General features: G+C 37.7%; 1 protein-coding gene across 1 annotated transcript in view; it reads left to right on the forward strand.

Annotated features, from left to right (window-relative positions):
* The window catches only part of LOC120301238 (complement factor H-like), a 58,703-nt gene extending 44,761 nt beyond the window's left edge, over positions 1 to 13,942 (forward strand). The window contains exons 7-10 of the mRNA XM_039328189.1: positions 5,723 to 5,920; positions 6,830 to 7,012; positions 8,176 to 8,372; positions 13,095 to 13,942. Of these exons, the coding sequence (XP_039184123.1) occupies positions 5,723 to 5,920; positions 6,830 to 7,012; positions 8,176 to 8,372; positions 13,095 to 13,100 (584 nt within the window). The 3' untranslated portion in view covers positions 13,101 to 13,942. The remainder of the gene's footprint in view (positions 1 to 5,722; positions 5,921 to 6,829; positions 7,013 to 8,175; positions 8,373 to 13,094) is intronic.
* Positions 13,943 to 14,475: the final 533 nt, after the last annotated feature.

Raw genomic sequence — 14,475 nt, forward strand, 5'->3', positions numbered from 1 at the left:
GATCATAGCTGTTTCTTCCTTTTAACTGCCAGTGGGGGTATGGACTAATTGGATGAGAGCTTGGCTGTGTTCTGATTGGATGGAGGTGTGTTCTGATTGGATTGGGGGTTGACTGTGCTCTGATTGGATGGGGGGTTGGCTGTGCTCTGATTGGTTGGGGGAGTGTTCTGTTTGATGGGGGCTTTGTTTGAGTTGCACAGGGATGTGAGATGGTGAGCTGCATAGCTATTGTTTGGCTTCGCGTTTGTGGTCGTGGTGGTGTGAGAGAGCATGCAGATAGCAGTTTGTGTGTGTTTTCTTCTGGTAGATGCTGTGTCCTAGGGAGCCATTGGATTTCTTGTAGACTAAGACATCCAGGAAGGGAAGTTGGTTATTAGCTTCTGTTTCCATGGTGAACTGTATTTTGGGCTGTTGAGGTGTGTGAGGAATGAATACTTAACAGAAGGAATATTACTGAAATGACAGGGCAGAAGGATTGAACACCAAAAAAAGATTGAACACAAGTGGCTGCAGGAATAAATGAATAGTTTTCAACAGGGCTTTTTTTCTCATAGAATGCCCAGAACGGAGTTCCAGCACCTTTTTTGGATGGAACCTTGTAGGGTAGGCAAAGCTGGTTGTATGAGTGTGTAAGTTCCGGCACCTTTTTTTTATAGAAAAAAAGCACTGGTTTTCAAGAGGGCGAAGGAAAAAAGACTTAAGGAAAGGGATGCACAAATTTTCCTGATGAGATAAAGTATCGGGTTTTTTAACGAGAAAGAGTCATTTCTTAAAATATTAGCTGAGGAAAGCATTTTCTTTTAGGAGCAAGGCAATATAAGTTAGTCCTCAGCTTATTACCAATGCAAACCTTGTACTTGGTGATGAATATTATCAGAATCCATGATCATTTAATATTGTAGGATTTGGCAGGCCAATCAAAAGATGTCTGTGCATGTTGGCTTTGTTACAATTTAAGTTAAACAGGGATGAAGCATTGAATACAGTATATCAAAAATCAAATCCCTCTGTTTTTTATTTTCTCTTGGGATTTCTTTGTACTTTTTTTTTCCTTTTTTTTAAGAAGGAGGAAAGAAGGAAAATAGTAATAGGTAGTAATAGTAGTAAAGTTGGAAGGGACCTTGGAGGTCATCTAGTCCAACCCCCTGCTCGGGCAGGAAACCCTAAACCATTTCGGACAAATGGCTGTCCAGTCTCTTCTTAAAAACTTCCAGTGTTGGAGCATTTACTGCTTCTGGAGGCAGGCTGTTCCACTGATTAATTGTTCTCACTGTCAGGAAGTTTCTCCTTAGTTCTAGGTTGCTTCTCTCCTTGATTAGTTTCCACCCGTTGCTTCTTGTCCTGCCTTCAGGTGCTTTGGAAAATAGCTTAATTCCCTCTTCTTTATGGCAGCCCCTGAGATATTGGAATACTGCTATCATGTCCCCCCTTGTCCTTCTCTTCGTTAAACTAGACATACCCAATTCTAGCAACCGTTCCTTATATGTTTTAGCCTCCAGTCCCCTAATCATCTTTGTTGCTCTTCTCTGTACTCTTTCTAGAGTCTCAACATCTTTTTTACATCGTGGTGACCAAAACTGGATGCAGTATTCCAAGTGTGGCCTTACCAAGGCATTGAAGAGTGGTATTAATACTTCACGTGATCTTGATTCTATCCCTCTGTTAATGCAGCCTAGCACTGTGTTGGCCTTTTTGGCAGCTGCAGCACACTGCTGGCTCATATTTAAGTGATTGTCTACTAGGACTCCGAGGTCCCTCTCACAGTTACTACTATTGAGCATGGTGCCACCTATGCTGTACTTGTGCATTTGGTTTTTCTTGCCTAAATGTAGAACCTTGCTTTTTTCACCATTGAATTTCATTTTGTTAGTTAGTGCCCAGTGTTCAAGTCTGTCCAGATCCTTCTGTATCTGAAGCCTGTCTTCTGGAGTGTTGGCTATTCCTGCCAGCTTGGTGTCATCTGCAAATTTGATGAGTTCCCCATCTATCCCTTCATCCAAATCGTTGATGAAGATGTTGAAGAGTACTGGGCCCAGAACAGAGCCCTGGGGCACCCCACTACACACTTCCCTCCATATAGATGCAGTTCCATTGAGGACCACTCGCTGAGTACAGCCGGTCAGCCAGCTACGGATCCATCTGGTGGTGGAATGGCTTCAAAGCCTCAAGTAATTTCCACAGTACCTAAGGTGGCTTCTTCTCTGGCAATACTACCAGCGCAACAACCTAAATCCAGATCACCACCACCTTCTCCTCCTATACAACCACTTACGGTAAAAGATTTGCAAGATGTTATGGGAAATGTTATATCTCAAATTAGAGGAGAAGTGAAGGAGATCTTAGTAGAGAATAATAATATTCTGAGGCAAGATATAGTTCTGGCCCTTAAAGGACTTGCTTCTATTGTTGAAAAGTTGGACTCTCATGTTGAAGAAGTAGGAGATAAAGTGGATTTATTGGAGGAAAAATTTGAAGGAATGGAAAAAAAGATGGAAATTTCACAAGATGAAATTGTTATGACTCAATACAGAAGTCTCTGGTTTTAAAGTTAATAATAATAAGACTAAAATATTGCCAAAAATATGACTAATTTGGATAAGGAGACTTTAGTTAGATTGACAGGCTTTGAAGTTGTTAATAAGGTAAAATATTTGGGGGTATTTTTATCTGCTTCTAATGCAAAACTGTATAAAAATAATTATGAGAGGTTGTGGCTTAAAGTACAAAAGGATTTAGACGATTGGAAAAAGTTGCAATTATCTTTGTTGGGGAGAATAGCAGCGGTCAAAATGAATGTTTTGTCAAAGTTTCTTTTTTTATTTCAAATGATACTTATTCTGAAGAAAGAGGTAAATTTAGATGAATGGCAGAAAGGTATTAATAAATTTATTTGGGCAGGGAAAAAAACAAGAGTAAAATTTAAAATTATACAAGATGTACGAGAGAGAGGTGGACTCAAGGTACCAAATTTGAAATTGTATTATGATGCCGTGGTTTTAACATTGATTAGTGATTGGATTAATTTAACAAATGTAGATATACTCCTTTTGGAGGGGTGGGATTTATTATATGGATGGCATGCCTATTTAATTTATAATAAGAAGGTGGGTAGGGCTTTTAAGTCTCATATTCTAAGAATTTCTTTACTTCGAGTTTAGAAGAAATATTACAGAACAGACTTAAGAATTCCATTATGGGCTATTCCAGGGCATGCAATAGAAGGAATAAGGAAAGGAGTGAAGATGGATAGTATTTCTTATAAACAATTACTTAATTGGGGAAGAATTGGCAATTAAAACATATAGATGAATTAGCACAAAAAATATTATTTATTCGTGGTTTCAGTATAGACAATTATTGGAAAGGTGGAAGATAGATTATAAAGTGGGTTTGATTAGAGAGGATGAGAACTTGTTGAAACAAATTAAAGATCAAAGCCGAACTCACATAAAAAGAATTTATGGTGTATTAATGGAATTGGATTCAGAAACAGAATTAGTTAAAGATTTCATGGTTAAATGGGCTCAAAATTTTGATGAGCTGATTTTATTAGAAACATAGGAGATAATTTGGGTGAGGAATGTTAAATTCACGCAAGCTCAAAATTTACGGGAAAATTTTTATAAAATGTTTTATAGATGGCACCTTGATCCACAAAAGATATCTTGTATGTAAATTTGGCAAATTTGGCAAATTTGCAACCTAAATGTTGGAGATGTGGTTGTCTGGATGCAACGTATTATCATATTTGGTGGTCATGTAAAAGCATAAAAGCTTTTTGGATTAAGATATGGTAAAATATTCAAAAAAAATTTAATAGAAGGATAAAATTCACTCCACAATTGTTTTTGTTAGATATGGTAAAGATGATGATAAAGAAATTATTTTAATGTTAAATCTAATCACAGCGGCAAGGTTGTTGATAGGACAATACTGGAAGAAGGAATTTTTGCCTACTTTGGAGGAATGGTTTTTTAAAGTTTCTTACTTATCTGAAATGGCAAAAATTTCGGCTTATTTGAAAGATCAATCGCAAGAGAAATATCTCTTGGTGTGGAAAAGATGGATAAACTTTATATAGTATAAGTATGATATTAAAAGATATTCTTTAGCTTTTGAATAATTTATGTTTAAAGTTTAAGATAATAAGTATTTTTTATTATATATATATATTGGATTTAAAGTATTTAAAAATTTGTTTTTTTTTAATGTAATATTTGTTTGAGGTTTATTTAAGCTTAAATGTTTTGTATTTTTAGTTCTAGTTAACCGTGTATTCAGCTCTGGGAAGACGGGGGGGGGAGGGTTTCTGGGAGGGTAGGGAGAGAGTGGGAGAGGGATTTTATTGTAAAATTGCAAAAAATTTTAATAAAAAAAAATAAAATAAAAAAATCAAATCCCTCTGGAAGAGATGAAAAGCACACTTACTCAGGTTTCATCAAAAGCAATACCTGTTTGCATCAGCTGAACTTCATTCCTAGGAAGGGTTTTGCTGTTTATATACTGTTCTACTGCAATGATTCATACCAGTGCTTTTTTTGTAAAAAAAACCCCACAGGTGCCGGAACTCACACATGTCATGCAACCCGCCATGCCTACCCTACAAGGTTCCATCCAAAAAAGGTGCCAGACCTCTGTTCTGGGTGTTTTATAACCAAAAAAAAAAAAACCCCTGCCTCTAATTATGCACATGTAATTGTTAAAGTTCTTGCTTGTGAGCCTGAACCTTGTCCCTCCCTGACACTATTAATCACTAGTAGATGGCCTTGGCAAATGATTTCAAAAACAAAGAGATGCACTTTTATACTAGAATACAGGAGATTGCAAGAAAACAGCTAACGATGGGTAACAGCTGGAGGAAGGAGAAGCTTAGAAGCTTAATTTTAGAAATCTAAGCCTTTACTTAGCAATGCTATGTCCAAGAATACTGAGTAGAATCAATTTATGCAGGAAAGCACAAAAAGTCCTGCACATTGTGAGTGAGCTTTTTTGAAAATGTTGCAGATCTCCAACAATGTTACCTGTATTTCTAAAAAGGCTTGTATTATTCAAAAAGCTTTACAAACCTACTTCTTTCTTATCTCTCACTTAATACTGTTCACTAAATCTATACTCTAGAGCCAGTTAGGTGTAATCTTGAAGGTGCCGGCCTTGAAACCAGGAGTCTGTACATTGTAGTCCCATCTTAGGAAGGAAAAGCACTGGATGATTTGGGGCCAGCCATTCTCTCAGCACCATTCACCTCACAAGGTGGTTGTGGTGGGGAAAAATCAAAGCTAGAAGTATTAGCTATGTTTGCTGCCTTGACTCATTTGTGAAAAGGCAGGATGAAAGTATAATGACAATAACAGGAAGAATGATAATGCTTGAATAAGTCACTGTGCAGTGATAAAACAGAAAGGTAGAAAGAAGTTCACTCCCATTTTACAGTATAAGATTGAAGATGTCAAATCAACACCACTCCATTCTCCTCACAGCCCTCACTGACTGTAAGCAGAAGAAATAAGGGCCTTTTATTCCTCCTTCACTCATTGTCACTCTGTTCTCTCTTCAGATCCAGGGCAGAAATCCGAGTCAGATTCTGCTACTGCACTAGAACAACAACATTTAATAACAGGTTCATCTCTGATGGTAGCTCAGACTAAAGCAAAGCAAATGAACTAACAGAATATTCTGAATTTTGGGGTGCCTTAGTTTATTTTTTTCTATCCTTTTTCTGCAGAAAAGGTCTGTGACTATATCCGCATAGAAAATGGAAGAATGACAGATTATTTGGAACAGTACAAACCATTTCCAATACGGCATCAACAAACAATTCAGTTTCTTTGCTCTCCTGGTTTTCTGCCTGCAAACAAACAGAATAGATGGCAAACAGCTACATGCATTGATTCCCGCTATGTCCCAGAACCAAAGTGTTTCAGTGAGTAATTCTTTCCCCTTTGCAGTAGATATTGCCAAGTATAAGCAAAACAGGCCAGATGCTATCCTGACCTTGTTTACCTTTGAAGAAGTAGCATCCTATAGAGATTTCAGCCTGTTTGGTTCTTCTGCCTGCTTCCACTGCTGTCTTTCTCAAGGGTTGTTCTGAAGCCTACAGTTTGCAACAGAAGGTGTACTGAAACTTTAAATGAGAGAAATAAAAGCTGAGTCTTTTATAAAATATAAACAGAAAACTAGGATTCTTCCTCATCAGTTTCCTCCTCTCTTCATATCTTGTAATCTATGTGAAATATGTCAGAGCACACACAGTCTTATTGTGCAAAATAACCCGGGATACAATAAATAGTGGTTTGTATCAAATGGTAGTTTATCTTACACTATCTACAATATCATACACCAGGAACAATATACATACACATGCTAATACAGCAGGATCCAGCAAACCACAATTACAGCAGGAAACGGAAGAGATAGAAAGACACACTAGTAAAGCCTTCCCTTTATACATAGGCTCTTAAGGGACACAGACCCTGCTGAGTCATTCCCATCATTACATCTTACCTCTTAAATTACATTACATCATTACATTTTGTTATAGCATTACATAAGCTGGTTAGCTATTAAATCAGTACCTTGGCATTCCACCCATTTAAAGTTAAACAGCTGTTAACCCAAATACCTTTATATTGATGCTTGTCTGCATTTAAAGGCTTAGTCAACATATCAGCTTGAACAATTGAACATTTTTTCTGTGCGTAAATTCCTGTGCAGCTTACCATGCCTTATACTGCAGTTCTTTATCGTCTCTGTGAATTAGATATCATACATCGCATGAATTGCCTCCAAGAAACATAAAAGATAAAACCAAGTTGCTCTTTTTTGCTTTCAGAATCATGTGATCCTTCTCTATATATTTCTTATGGTGGCTTCATTTATAATTACTGGAAATTGTACATAGAAGGTAACAACATTACATTTACTTGTAATAAGGGATATTCTCCTGCAAACCAGCAGTCAACAGTCACTTGCACAAAGAGGGGATGGTCACCTCCTCCAAGATGTATCGTAACAGGTAAACTGTAGGAATGTCACTAAAATTGCCTGACCTCAAATTGCTTATCATGCTTTGCTGTATGTATGCCTGTGTGTGTGTGTATGGTTTGTTAACAATTAATCATTGTTTTCATTTTATTTATTATTGATGTGTTTTGATGTGCAAAGGGGATTTGGTGTTGTCTCCAATGAAGATCTAAGGACCACTAAAAATTGTTGAGTATTGGGCAATATACAAATATAAAAGTAAATGAATAAATAAATGGCAATTATCAAGGAACAGAAAAATAAACAGTAGCAAACATCAAAATTACATGATAATACATTTTAACAAATATTTTTCAACTAAAACAATTGTCTGCATCTAGTACATTTTAAAAACTTCAATATGTGTCTGTGGGTGTGTATATTTGCATAAAAAGAATTAGATCTGTGCTATCCAAATACTTTCACAATTTCACAAAAGTCTTAAAATATGACACTCCCCTAAATGTAGTCAGTGAAGCTGTATTGTGTCTAAAGGTTAGATCATGGCAACTGGGCCAAACTTTGTTAATTTAAGATATTTCATTGCTCATCCAAACAACTTCATTAGTCAGAGCAAAATTAGTTAGGCAGAGAGCCAGAGAGGCATTTTTGGCAACCCCCTGAAATGGTTGTTCAACCCCAAATGGGGTCCCGACCCACAGGTTGAGAACCACTGCTCTAGGGAGCTAAAATTGTTATTTCTTAAATAGGCAGTTTAAATATGGATGGTAGACTCTCCTCTCATTTGACTAAGTCACATCTACTCTGATTAGCCCATGTTGAAAGAGACGATATAAAGAGACATTTTAAGAAAGGTTGGCTGAACTTGGTCTTTGTTTAATTCAGACCTTCAGTATGAGAAAATCTGTAATAAGAAGGAGACTAAAATGTTTTTCTTCTTCTTTTTATACATGGAATATTTTCTTGCTTAAAAGAGGTTTGTGTATGTTAGGCAGTTTACTTCATGACTGATAATAGTTGAGAGACAAAAGGAAAAGGGAGGGACAAAGAGAGAGAAAAATCCATTTACATAGATTTCTAATCATTCTATCCTATTGCAACATAGAATTTCTAACCTAAACTTTAATCTCTTTATTAAAGGAATTCTTTAGTATCAAACTTTCTATGTATCATTTGATCTGTGTTCTTTTGCAGTTCCTTGTACAGCAAGTGTAGAAGATATGAGAGAACACAATATAAGGCTGAAGTGGACCAATGGGGATAAAATATATTTCGCAGATGGAAATATCGTTGAATTTCAATGTATAAGAGGCCATAAACCACGTCCAAATACTAGATCATTTAGAGTTCAGTGTGTGGATGGGAAATTTGACCTTCCGGATTGCATTCCAGTATGTATATTTTCAGAAAAATATTTTAATTCATAAACATTAACATTTATTTTCCTTATCTATATATATCTATATATCTGTTTTTAGCATTCTTAAGAATATCTATATCTATATCTATCTATCTATCTATCTATCTATCTATCTATCTATCTATCTATCTATATCACTATATCTATCTATCTCTATCTATCTATCTAGATCTCTCTCTCTTTCTCTCTCTCTCTCTCTCTCTCTCTCTCTCTCTCTCTCTCTCTATATATATATATATATATATATATATATATATATATATATATGCTGGAAAATTTGCATAAAAATACGACTCCTGGGCATGTCTATGGTACAAATAAAATACGAACACCAGGAGAGTATAAATATAAAAATATACTTTACTAAAAGCTGTCAAGCTTTCGTTTGGAAACTCCAAACATCACCAGGGCTAAGGAGCCAGTAAACAATGATGACTTAAATGGGTTTTGCCGGCATCTGAAGCCGGCTCATGGACCGCGTCACTGGTCCCGGTTGGTTAATTAGTGTTCCAAGTGTTTCTTTATTACTCTCCTTACGCTTCCTTCTATGGTTCTTCCAGATCATTCCTTCCACTATCTCATTACTGGTATTCATCTCCTCCACCACCCCTTTATCCTTATTTCCTTCCATGGCACTGACCCTCCTCCCCTTTTTGTTTTTATTCTCCACCCTGGGGGCATCTGTTTCTCCTCTATCAGTGTTACAAGCTTCCCTGGGCTCACAGACGCTCCCCCACACACACGCTTTTCCCAATCCCTGCTCCACACCCTTTCTTTTCACTCTTCCACTGTCATGAGTAACTTTCATACGGGTGTTACATATTTGGGGGTCTATGCCCTCCTCCTCTGTCCTGGCAATCTTCGTGTCGACAGTTCTCCACCGTTCCATATGCATTCTCAATTGTGGATGCATATGGCACAACATGGCCACCAGTTTGACTTGTGAATGTTCGTGTTATGTCTGAGGATGCCACTAAGGGAGGCCGGCTATTGAAAGAGGCGTGGTATTCCAACAAAAATGCGGTTAATCGTCACATTGACTTACATCCAGTGCAACAAGCATTGAGGAAATGGGATTTTAAACACCATGCCAATCATGATAAGCGGCCTGAACAATGCTTGTACAGCTGTAAATGTGACGGGATACCTGGCCTCCATCCTGAACAGATAGATGGAACTTTGGCCAACCCTCTACACTCCAGGGGCACCCCCGTTTCGCCCAATCAACACCAAAACCACTCTAATGAACGTCTGAGGAGGCTACCACTGTCAAACACACATAATCATCCACCGATGGAAGACCTCCCCCTTCCCCAATATCATCATGATAGACCCCCACCCCCAGAACTTAACAACAACTGTGGAGAGTGTAGAAGATCCAGCTTGTGGAGCCTGCAGCCTGACGCTGTGGGTAGGGGGGAGAAGAAGAACGAAACCATGGCTCGATTGCCTAGGCATACGGTGAAAGGGAGAGACACGGAATTCTGCCTGGATTCTCTGCAGACAAGGAATACCCCCCCCCAACAATACAGCCCCCTCCTGGGACGAACACTTTGAAGTCCCCCCAAAGACGAGCACAGAAGAGGGGAGTGAGAACGCGGGGAATCAGAATGCAGAGATCTGGAGACCTGGTGTCCGCCTGAATACCGTTCCTATCAGCAATGGGGAAGAGCATGCAATAGGGAGGAGGGATGAATTGAGAGACGGGTAAGCACCCGATCACGCAGCAAACAAATGGAACGGTGGAGAACTGTCGACACGAAGATTGCCAGGACAGAGGAGGAGGGCATAGACCCCCAAATATGTAACACCCGTATGAAAGTTACTCATGACAGTGGAAGAGTGAGAAGAAAGGGTGTGGAGCAGGGATTGGGAAAAGCGTGTGTGTGGGGGAGCGTCTGTGAGCCCAGGGAAGCTTGTAACACTGATAGAGGAGAAACAGATGCCCCCAGGGTGGAGAATGAAAACAAAAAGGGGAGGAGGGTCAGTGCCATGGAAGGAAATAAGGATAAAGGGGTGGTGGAGGAGATGAATACCAGTAATGAGATAGTGGAAGGAATGATCCAGAAAAACCATAGAAGGGAGCATAAGGAGAGTAATAAAGAAACATCTGGAACACTAATTAACCGGCCGGGACCGGTGACGCAGTCCATGAGCCGGCTGCAGATGCCGGCAAAACCCATTTAAGTCATCATTGTTTACTGGCTCCTTAGCCCTGATGATGTTTGGAGTTTCCAAACGAAAGCTTGGCAGCTTTTAGTGAAGTATATTTTTATATTTATACTCTCCTGGTGTTCGTATTTTATTTGTACCATATATATATATATATGTATATGTATATATATATCCTTAATATCATTAAAAATCAATAAAAATATAAGAAAAATGAACACCAGGATAAAAATAAACAGGACCGTTTAATATAAACAAGCCTGTGAGTAAAAAAGGTTATTTACTGAGCACGGCTCCTGGCCCTAGTCATCGGTCCATCCAGTAATCCTAATTGTTTAATGAGGACATGGCGGATGGTTATGGAGGCATGAGAAGGATGATTGAAAAGAAGGGGGAGGAAAGAACAGCAAGCCCAAGACTCAATAGGGTGGAAGTAAACAACTGGACACATATGAAGGAAGCGAATGGCCAAAAAAATGGGGGAAGGAAAACAGTAACTTTGGGAGCCAGTGGTGGGATAATGGACAATGGTGTATGTACAAAGGGGGAGGTTGGAGGAAGGGAAGTGAACAATGGAATAGCAACCTTAAAAAACATCAAGAAAACAGCCAATGTGCACCTCCTAGGAATTAAACAATTAGGATTACTGGATGGACCGATGACTAGGTCCAGGAGCCATGGGCAAAACCAGCCAGTATTATAAAAAGAGACTCCCATTGACCTATATTTAATCTCTGATGATGTCGGTAGTGCTGACCGATGAAAGCTCAGCATGTTATTAAACGTTTTTAGTTTAATTTTATCCTGGTGTTTGCATTTATTTGTTTTTACTGTGTGTGTGTATAATGGATTCTAAGGCAACTTGGTCTTTTGCAATTCTTCTAAATCAAAACATTTCTTAACATTCCTGTGACCTAAATAAAATTCCTTCCATTCAGAGCAATGGAAGGGAAACACTGTGAGGGGGATGATACTTAAAAAAAATAAGGCATGAGACAGGGAAGTACAAACATCGCCCAACATTTCATCTCTTCTGGTCTGTTGCTGAATCCTGGCAGATTCCAAGAGGAAGATCAGGAGATCCCTTTGTCCTAGGCATGAAATGAATGAAAATTCTAATTTAACCTTAGTGGGTTGCTAACCTTAGTGGGCTACTGATTTTATTGTCCTCAGTGCAACAAATTCAATTAGTGTGCACCCTAAAAGTTTCAGGAAAAAACAAGTAATTCTTAGGTTGGATCTAATAGTCTCTTGAAGTCAATAGAATTCCCTTTAGTAATGGATAATCTATCTTGTCCAATTCATTTCAGAGGGTCTTCTTGTTCAATCTACTTTTCCATTCATTCTAAGCTTGGAAATATTTCAAAGGATACCTTATTTTACATGTAATGAATGATTATCAGTGTTTATTTATTCAGTTAATTTTATTTTTTGTTCTGGTCCTATAACTCCTGACAGGTATTTATAAATAGGTATATAAACACACAAATGCAAGTCTAAGAGGGAGGAGAATATTTTAATATCAATGCAAATGAAATAAATAAAGTAAAAGGTATGGGCACTCATTTAGAACCATTCATTCTGAGGCAAGTAAATTTGTTGCACAGAGGCCAATGAAATCAGTGAAACTAGCCCACTGGGTTTAAAGTAGAGCTTCCACTCATTTCAGACTCAGTACAGAGGAATCTCCTCATCTTCAAATCTTCCAGGATTCAACAACAAGCCAGAAGTAATGAAATGTTGACAGATGGTTTTTTTTTCCTTTGCTGCCTATTACTTATTTTAAGAATTGTACTTCTTTTCCATTGTTCTGAATGGAAAGAATTTTATTTAGAGCACAGAATCTTATTGTATCATGGGGCTTCCCTTTGAAATTACAATTAATACAAATAGTAGTATTAAAATACCAATTTATATCGAGATTTACATTCAAATAGCAGATATTTCTGTGATGGAGCTTCTAAGATGAGGATATGGGGATTTCTTGGTATTGCTGGACTACAGCTCCCCATATCCTTCTATTGGGTTGTGTTGTCTGAGGATAATGGGAGGTTGTTTATTCACTGCATTTGTATTCCACCTTTTCTCAAGTATATTCCCTGTAAGGTGAAATAAAGTTTGGTAATATCTAATTTCCCACTCCTGCTTTAAGATCTTGTGCTTCAGGATCATTCTGACTGCCAGAGTTGATAATCCTAAAGTATCAAGAATGCTTAACAAACATTCTTAAAAATTATTACATGTTATTGTAAAAAGTAATTTCTTTTTTTAAAAAAGGAGAACATTTTCCAATCACTGAATACAATTTTTGAGTCACTTGAGTGAATTTAAGGAATTGGTTTAACAAATTAAGATGCTGACATTTCAGAGGCTTCTTGCCCATGTATGGAATCAATTTAATAGCGTAACATTATCAGAGGCTGCATCTTACTGCAGATCAAGATCTATCCGTTTAAAAAAGAATTATATAAAATGTAGAGCTGCAAATTTATTTCTTCATTGTTCATATTGCATTTTACAGAGCTAACTAAAGGAACAACAGAAATGTACAGCATTCTTTGAACCAGAAAATGAATGTCAGAAATCATTTATCATTCTCCCAAAATATGACCACATGAAACTGTATTGTCTATAGCTATCAACAATGGATCTGAACATAAAAGTCTACTTTGTAAGAACCAAATTTTACCAAGTGGGAAAAAATTAAACATTTCAAAAAAGGCAGATAAAATATTATAATGCAACATAAACACGTTTTTTTAAAAATACATTTAGAGTGAGGAATGTACATTTTTTCTCTATATATTTTATCTGTAAACATTTGATTAATCTGAATTATCAGTCAGCAGGCCATCTGAACACAATAAAATAGATAATTGTAATTAATATTTGTTAACATATAGATGTGCTGAGTTTTAAAAAAAATAAAAATTAAAAATGTGTTTTTTTCAGCAAACAGTTTGTAATATATTTTGTAAAGAGACAGAAGTATACAATAAACTCTCTAATTCACAGTCCAATCCAAGATCCAGAAGCAGTCTGGTCGTCCTCTCATTGCTCTGCAGGTAGCCTAATATACTTTGATGCTCAGAATCAGAGGGAGGTTCAATCACCCAAATGGATTTCTGCTACTCTAATGTGTAACTTGGGTAAATCACAAACAGGTACAAGGTTTTGTTTTTCTTTTCTTCTTTGTTTTCTTTTCCTTTTTCTTTTTGACTGTATGAAATTGTATAATTATTTATAAACAATTAAAATTAAGCTAGATCTTAGAAAAGGACTCACTGGAGAAGGGCCTAATGCTGGGAAAGATTGAGGGCAATAGAAGAAGAGGATGACAGAGAATGAGATGGCTGGATGGAGTCACTGAAGCAGTAGGTGTGAACTTAAATGGACTCCAGAAGATGGTAGAGGACAGGAAGACCTGGAGGAACATTGTCCATGGGGTTGTGATGGGTCAGACACGACTTCACAATTAACAACAACAAGAAGATCTTAGAAATTGGCGCAGGTGTTGTGATTCCTCACCAGCCAGTGGACCCAGCAGCTGAGTCTGAGAAATCAGAGGAAGAGGAGGGGCTGGAGTGACATCAGAGTCAGAGGAAGGCTGAAACACAGCTGTGCTGGGGGTCAGAGTTGGACAGTAATGACTCACAGCTGGGAGATATCCAGGATGCACTAAAACACCAGCAAGAAAAGAGAGTAGGACAGAGGAATGCAATGGGGCGGTCCCAAAGGCAAAGAAAAAGGCATTAGGAAGCCACACCTTGGCTGCATAATAAAAGGAAAGGCGTGGGAGGTGCTAATTGCTGGAGGCAATCCTTCCTGTTGAGGATCAAGTTTCTGTGAATTGTGTTTGTTTGCCTTGGACATTGACTCAAGTCTGTGAATAATAAAAGGGG

This window comes from Crotalus tigris, unplaced genomic scaffold (genome assembly GCF_016545835.1).
Source record: "Crotalus tigris isolate CLP2741 ecotype Arizona unplaced genomic scaffold, ASM1654583v1 scf7180000024372.1857965, whole genome shotgun sequence".
Lineage (NCBI taxonomy): Eukaryota > Metazoa > Chordata > Lepidosauria > Squamata > Viperidae > Crotalus > Crotalus tigris.